The 8,359-nt window shown below is 42.0% G+C and overlaps 1 protein-coding gene across 1 annotated transcript; it reads left to right on the top strand.

The window, feature by feature from the left end:
* The first annotated feature begins 5,425 nt into the window (after positions 1 to 5,425).
* LOC110258219 (olfactory receptor 52A5-like) lies at positions 5,426 to 6,454 on the top strand. Its single transcript, XM_084978278.1, has one exon. The coding sequence runs from the start codon at positions 5,426 to 5,428 to the stop codon at positions 6,452 to 6,454; it is 1,029 nt and encodes a 342-aa protein (XP_084834404.1).
* The last annotated feature ends 1,905 nt before the right edge of the window (positions 6,455 to 8,359 follow it).

Genomic DNA, 8,359 nt, shown 5'->3' with positions numbered 1-8,359 from the left:
CACTGTTCTTGAAAATAACCTCAATTCAGAAAAGCTCACCATGAGTCACACACTTGACCCATCCAGAAATGTACTCATGTGCTTCTCATGATGGCCTGTACCAGTTCCTACTCAAGCAAAGTCCTAGGCATTGTCTCTTAAAAACAAAAGAAAAGAAAGCAACAACTCCAGTTATGATGCCCCCTCTCTATTAGTTCTTACTCACTCCAATAGTCAATCGTACAGAACGTCTCATGAGAAGGAAAATGTATTTTTCATGTTTTACTGCTTGGTATTTCTTACGTATGTCCTACTTTTCAAAATTACCAAACTTAGCATTCTAAGTCTAAACACTAGTTTATTAGCATCTTCATGTATTACCCATTGCTTGTTTTCAGGGGGTGCTTTAAATTACTTGACTTTCTATAGAAAATGGGCTACTTGAGTATTCTGGACACTGTTCCTTCTATTATGGGATAAAGACATGGGTGCTTTTTTGCTGGCCTAACTGCTGTCCAGCTTTTAGAATTTAGGTAGGTGTGTTCGGGAATTCAGGAACTTTGGCCATTATCATTCTTTTCTCATACCCGCTCCTAAAAGCTCCCACAACACATGCAACACTACCCGTCATTTTCAGTTTATGTAACTACTCCATCTCCGTAGATCACGTTCAATTTATCTGTATGCTCCTGACCTCCATGGTATCTGACACTTGGTGACAGCATGTAGGAGAGGAAGACATGCGAGAATAACGACACATCATTTTAAGCAATTCTGCAAACTTTTTCTAAAAGTAAAGGATACCTTATTTACAACGTTTCTTCGAGTTTTGTTGTACAGGAATGGGACCCAATCACACACATTTCCCTGTGCTGTACAGTAGGGCCCCGTTGCCCATCCATTCCAAATATAAGAGTTTGTATCCCCAAATCCCCCAAATGCCCACCCATCCCACTCCCTCCAACAGGCCTCCCACTGCCCCCTATAACCAGGAACCCCAAATCTGCTCTCCATGGCCATGCTCCATTAATTCTCACAACAGGGTTATTTTTAATTGAAAGGACATAGGAAGGAAATTATTATTTTGACATTTCAAACTCAAATACTTTGACCACAGATTATATTTATAGCCCCACAATAAATTTCACAAGGTCTAATACTAAAAACCGTTTAGCCTAATTTAAAGTTCAAAAACACCAGTCATTAAAATCATAAATTCATTAGAGAAGGCCTTTATACAGTATAGTATTCTAAGTGCTTTATAGAGAGTAAGATCATTTAAATAACAGAACAAATATATGAAGCAATTTTCAGGGGTATTTTCTACATGTAATTTTCACAAACTACATCATAGTTAGGGGCAGAATTCAGGTTCAAGGCTACAGTCCAATTCAAAAACTCATTTTTTAGCCAACTGTGGCTGGACTTAATCCCAAAGGAAAGTTCAAATCCAACTTAAAATCAGAGGCTGAAGACTAGTAGGGGGTTACGTAAGTTATTTTTCCATTTGAGATTCATAAGGACACGTTCTCTACTTATAGTCAGGTAATCATGACATCTAAATGCTTCTTTTTCAAGAAGATCTTTATGAAATGAGTCTCCATTTAACCCTAGTCTAGCTGCTAAAGGATTCTTCTAGCCATCCTCAACCCCCACACCATCAGAAATGTCACATTAAGAGCCTGGGCAGCAACTTTCATTCTTAAGTTGGACAACGAAATACTGGAAACAGCAACTTCATTTCATCTATTGCATTTAGTACATAGCTTTCATTCTACGTTCCCTTCATAGATGTCATGGACTTAGTTCCCTCTTAGGATCTCACCGAGACTCGGCCTCATCCCCTCATTGTGGTGCTACATGCCAGTGCTGGCTACCTTGTGCTGCAGGAACCAAGAGTACCCCGTGGTCTGTGGATTAAAACATGAAACTCCTCCCTTTTCCTGAAACATTTAAGTGTGTGGCAAGGATCGAGGATGGGAGGGATCGAGGATGGGAGTCCCTCGATAGGTCTATACTGAGAGCTGTATTATACACAAAGAAGAGTGCACAGAGTTGAGAACCTGTGGTCCTCAACTCCGCCTGCTTCCTAGTTTATCTGAAGTGTTCATCTTGTTTTCCCTGAAAATATTTCACTTTGGTTTGGTCCATCTCTTTCTGGCGTGAGGCTTTGGCAATCTGACATGCACTGGTTTCTTTGTCTCTTTGTTTGTGTGTTTTGGGTTCCCTGATGTAGAGACTCAGTTCCACCTGACTTCAGCCAGCCAGTGGGAATCACTGAGTGCCCAGCTAGGAAGTGATGCCCACGTGTACTCCAGGGTGAGCTGGATCCTCCATTTAACTGCCCTCATTTCTAGACCACTGCTTTTTCTAGGATGATTATAATTGCGTGGGAATTTCATGAGAAAAGGTGGCCAGGGACCTTTTCCATTCCAAAGGAACAGAACGACTCAATAGGGCCAGAGGCAGTGACCCAGGACAAAAACACTGTGACTTCATGTAAGATGACCAGGTCTCTCAGGCAGAGGCACGTCATCCAGGGTTGGTGGCCTTTCTCTGTCCTATGCGGATAAGAGACATCTTATTTCCTCCTCTTCTAGGTACTAGAGCTCCAAATCCCTACTGTAAAGTACCAACCCTTCTTTCAACCAAGTAAACAGCTGCCATAGATAACAGTTTCAGGTTGGGAAGTTGATAGAAGGTGTATGACTGACACTAACACTCCTGAAAATACATAGCATCCTTTTATGGAAATGCGGTGGGCGCTGGTTTGGATAAAAGAAAGAATTGTGTCACCCACTTTCATATGGAAGAAGCTCAGAAAGTGACTGGTACCTGAGACCCTGAGGTGAATGTTCCCAGGTCGGCTCCTTTCATGCACCTAAAGAAGAAAGCACTGCTTCTCCATCTAGAATTCGATTAAATTTTTTGTTGAATCTCTCAGTCACAAATAGCCTATATTCATTAGCCTATATTCACACTCATATCTCAAATGTTTCGATGTACCTTGGTTGGCTCAGTATCTTGGTGAGTCAGTAACACTGACGTGTGTTATCTTGGGACACTGCCTTCTCTTAGGAATTTTTGAAAGGAGGATCCTTTTGGTTCCCGTTCCCAAGGTGAAACCAAAGTTTGAGCACACTTTTAAAATGGAGAAGCACGTTCAGACGATGAATCTTGTACATTCTGAACCATATTATGCCTCATCCTTGTCTCCAGGGACCCTAAAAGCTCCCCAGGGATTGGTGGAACCACATTCCCAGGTGCATCCTACACTATAAAGCATCCCTCCTGCACCATCGGAAACATCAAGACGATTGCCACTTCATAGCCTCTATGCGAGTTAACACAGATGGTCCCTGGTAGGTCTTTGGGTTTGGGATTCTGCATGGGCTCTAAAGAAATGAAGGGTTGGTTTCAGAAAGTGTCACTGTATCATGTGATCCAAAGGAATTCCAGGATGAGAAAAAGCAATATGATCTTAGAGTGTTAGAGTTTTTAAACTCTAGGAAGACTGTGTTTCACATTTGCACAGTATTTCTGAATCAGCTAACGTCACACGGGGTGAAAAATTGCAAAGAGAGGTTGACAAATAGAAAAAAAGATCTAGAGAATGACATCTGTGCTGATGGATGAATGGAAAGCGTATTTGCTGAAGGTATTGTATATGTTTAGACTGGAAAGGATGCAAGAAAATAGATGCTTTAGCTAATTCAGGAGAAATGCTCATTCGAGCAAAGTGCTCCTCAAATATCTCGAGTTCTTTGTGAGCCAAAGATGAATGTCCACTAATTAAGTGTGGACTTTTATTGACGATCAAACACTTTATGTTTCTTCCAACTCTTTAGAGGGATTATGTCCATTAATGCGCACAGTCACACTGTGATGTGTTTTTATCCATGATCCATCCTTGTTTCACCAACACAGAAACAGAGACAATGAGATGCTTTAAAATTGGCTTTAGAGCCTGTAAAGCAAAGTGGTGGCATCCAGGATTTACCTTCTCCTGGCAGACTTCAGATCCCGTGCCAATAACTGCCAAGATCCACAGCCAATGGGACTCATTGGAAAGCAGATCTGGGGTTTTAAGGAGACATTAAGACATTAATGCATTTGCTGCTCAATTCAAAGACTTAGTCCACATTTGCAGCTGTCTTGCACTGTGGCACAAGATCTCAGAGAACCAGGAGGGTCCTCACACTGGAATTTATATATATATACATATATATATATATAATCTATATCTCATGTATATATATAAATAATCTATATCTCATATATATATATATATATATATAAATATATATATATAGATTGATTGATTTGGAGAAGAGATAAATATAGGTTGTAGAGAATTGGCAGGCAGGAAAGTCCCCACGTTTGGGAAAATGATAAGGCAAGCCACTTGCAGGAGGCCCTGGTGGCACACAGTCTTATGCATGAAGGAAGCAGTGAAGGGCACAGAGAAAGAAGGGAATGGAGCCAGTCCTGTGAAAACCAGTGTGTAAAGGAAAATGTTCACCTGTATAGAAAGTGTGTTTTGAGTGGATATAAGATGCCTAAGGCTATACGTAAACACTACATTTAAAGGGGAGTTTTGTTACTGTAAATAGTTATGAAAACATAGGTATTCAGGCCGAAAGACTGTGGATAAGGAGAGAGAATAACTGAAGACAGAGGTTGATACTGGAACACAGGTGATGTGCCCACAGTCGGGCCTCCCACAGACAAATCTAAAAGAGACTGGTAAGGATAACACCCATGAATTTAAACGTGTGGATTTATTGTCACAGAGTTTAAGAAGGAAAAGTGTAAGATGTACGGCTGGTTTTGGGAGAAACACTGAAAGTTTGAAACATTGGATTGAAAGCATCCGGGGAGAATCTTTTGCAGAGTGTTCAGACCATGGAGAGACTAAGCTGGCTAAAAAACTTAGGGAGTTGCAAACCTGAAAAACATTCTTTTCACTGTCGCTAATATGGTTATGATCAAGCAGAACGATTTTCTACCATTGCAGATTCCTCATAGCTAAGCTGGCTATAGAGTCCAGTTCCTGAAATACCTTTACTCTGAATTCAATGAATTTTGTCCCTCACTTCCAATTAGCAGGTGATGAAGAAGCATAGAAGTTGATAAGCAAAGATGAGTTAAAGGGATCTTGTTTGTTCCTGTAGTCAGGGACCAAAAGGAAGCCATCAGGTCGACTTAATACATTGCATTGAAAATTAGGACGACATGCAGAAACATAGAACCGGAGGACTGGTCACATAATGACATTGGAAAAAGGGAAAGAAAATTAGCGAGGAATAGTTGGGATAGAAAAGATGAGACGGGATACTCCTAACTAAGGTCCATTTTACTACAATAAACTAACTTTGTCTTATCTTTAACTTATGAAGGCTTCACAGGCAATAGAAGATGAAGCAGCCCTAGCCCTAGGCACCAGATGAGCATGCTCACCTTCAATGGCTCAGTCTTCATGCCCTCTGTCCTCACACTCATCGGGATTCCCGGACTGGAGTCCGTGCAGTGCTGCATCGGGATTCCGTTCTGTGTCATGGACCTTACTGCTCTGAGTGGGAATTCCCTGATCTTAGTGATAGTCAAACACGAAAACTGTCTCCATCGTCCTATGTACATTTTCTTGGCCATGTTGGGGGCCACGGACATTGCACTTAGCACCTGCATTCTCCCCAAAATGTTAGGCATCTTCTGGTTCCATTTGCCAGACATCTCTTTTGAAGCCTGTCTTCTGCAAATGGGGCTTATTCACTCCTTCCAGGCCATTGAATCCGGGGTCCTCCTGGCGATGGCCCTAGACCGCTACGTGGCCATCTGTAACCCCTTGAGACACGCCAGCATCTTCTCCCGACAACTCCTGACTCACATGGGAGTTGGGGTGACACTCAGGGCTGCCATTCTCACAGCACCGTGCCTGGTACTTATCAAACGCGGTCTTAAACACTATCGAACTACCGTCATCTCCCACTCTTACTGGGAGCACACGGCTCTCGTGAAGCTGGCCGCTGAAGATATCCGGATCCACAAGATCATTGGTCTATTTGTTGCCTTCACCATCTTAGGGCTTGACATCATTGTCATCACTGTGTCCTATATTTCGATCTTTATCCCTGTCTTTCGGCTGCCCCAGAAGGAGGCACGATGCAAAGCCTTTAACACCTGCATCGCCCACATCTGCGTCTTCCTGCAGTTCTACCTCCTCGCCTTCTTCTCCTTCTTCACACACAGGTTTGGTTCTCACATCCCGCCCTGTGTTCACATCCTCTTATCCAACCTTTATTTGCTAGTCCCACCTTTTCTCAACCCCATTGTCTATGGCGTGAAGACCAAACACATTCGCGACCACGTCCTGAAAATATGTTTAGATCCAAAACATCCTGATCACTACTGGCTCCTTCTAAAGAGATTTCACGATAGTACAACAACGTTGCCACATCAATGTGCTAAAAGCTGAATCTTGCATAAACATTGAGTCTCAGAGGCTCATAACGGAAGTGAAATGTATAAGGCATCAAATCCCAGGAACCTGGGGTTCCTCCTCTGAGAAATAGTAAAATTCTCTTACGCTGTGATTTCAAAAGGTGGGAAACACGTTTCCATTATGCTTCTGTTTCTGGCCTCCCTCTTCAGACTTGGGGCTTTCTCTCTAGCAACGCTTAGACCTCCCTTGAGAAGAAAATTGCAGAAACCAACACTCAATTGCAGACAAGTTTCAGGGACCATGTCACACAATCACATTCTCATACGGCTAACCCAAACCACAGGCATAATTTTGTCCACGTCTCTTTTTCTAATATCTGCCTATGAATCTCTCTTTTGACACATTTGGAACTACTGCTCTATTTTTATCTCCTTTTCTGAAATACTGATACCTACAACAATAATATACATACGTAATACCAACATCAACAGAAAAACTAATGCGAGCTAGAGTCTCTATACCTTGTTATTTGCACAAGAAAGACAGCACCAAAGAAGGCCAATAAAATAAATTAGGCATTTCCACAAATGTGCTTTTTAGGAAACACAAGTGTCGTCAGTACTTAAATAGAACACCCCCTTCCAGAGGCACATCTTAATGAGTTGACCCAGTTTGCCTTTTACCCAAATTTGGAGGTTTCATCAACAGATAAATGCCCCTGCATTTAGCAATCACCCACGGCAAGTATCTACAGTGTAGCAACTGTGTCTTATTTACAAGGATAACGCCTGAGACTTCTTAGAACAGGAGTAAAAAGGGCCTTGTCTAATGAACACTTTAAATATTTCCCTGTTGGTTATCAATGGTCTTCAACGGCAACTCACCTGGAGGCTTTACGGTCACACGTAACATCCATTTGTAGCGACTATGCCCACTAGAATGTTTATGCCACTATTATTGCTGTAAACAAAGATAATGTCTTGAGTGAATCCGTCTAAGACCTTGAAGCAGAGTATGAGCCGAAATCACACCTCTCCTGCGAGAAACTCTCTTCCACAACAAAGACTTCACATCTCCTCACTCGTTACTGTGCCTCTGCCCTCACACCTTCCTGCATCTGCTCTCAGGATGTTGCACCCGTAGAGACCAGGTTGAAATATTCTTCAATTTACTTTCCACATGGAGGACTACTAAGAATTTTTCAGAAGCCTCAAGTGCACAGGGAAAGACATCTGGTCTCTGATTTTAGACGGATGCATGGTTCATGAAAGAAATAAGCCAAGGACACATTCCACTCCGAGAAAAGGAAGGGAGCATGTTATGAACGATGCATACGTAGAGGAAATTTTGGATAGACACCTGGCTGAGTAAAGCAGAAAGAAATTTGATCCATGATGTGTGTGGGCTTTAATCAGATTTTGTAAACATGAACTGCGAAAGGCCAGGAATGGCACAAAAAAATAGAGAAGGAATACAAAAGTTGTTACTGGATAGTCAGAGATACAGAGAGGATATAAGAGACTTGATGAAAAATGAAGATCTAACTCTATGCCATCTACGAGAGACTCATAGGATTTAAGATTTACAGACACACGAAGGCTGACTGTGAAGGGACAGAAGAAGAAATTTCATGCCAATAGCAGGAGGGGCCATCCTTATATCAGACAAAATAGACTCGAATGACCTTAAAAGTCACAAAAAGTAAAGATGTTATACCATATTAAAAGGGTCCGGTCACCCTGAAAGTACATTATAAATATGAGAACACCCAAATAGAAGAAGCAAACCTTGGTACAACCAAAGGGAGAAACAGACGACCACACAGAAAGAGGAGCGTTGAGTACCTCAATGTCCATGGTGGACACAACGTGCAGTTCACATCAGAACTGCCTCATTGTAGGGGAGGGTCACAGGATATTGATTTAAATAGGATGCACT

This window comes from Sus scrofa, chromosome 9 (assembly GCF_054392235.1).
Source record: "Sus scrofa isolate SSC_HxYL_T2T_F1_AM1 chromosome 9, Sscrofa_HxYL_maternal_Yorkshire_Landrace_v2.0, whole genome shotgun sequence".
NCBI classification, from domain to species: Eukaryota; Metazoa; Chordata; class Mammalia; order Artiodactyla; family Suidae; genus Sus; species Sus scrofa.
Note: the sequence above shows the minus strand (reverse complement) of the source record. Positions and strands in the feature narration are given on the sequence as shown.

Coding starts and splice junctions, on each gene's coding strand:
- LOC110258219 (XM_084978278.1), top strand. CDS start 5,426: ATGAGCATGCTCACCTTCAATGGCTCAGTCTTCATGCCCTCTGTCCTC.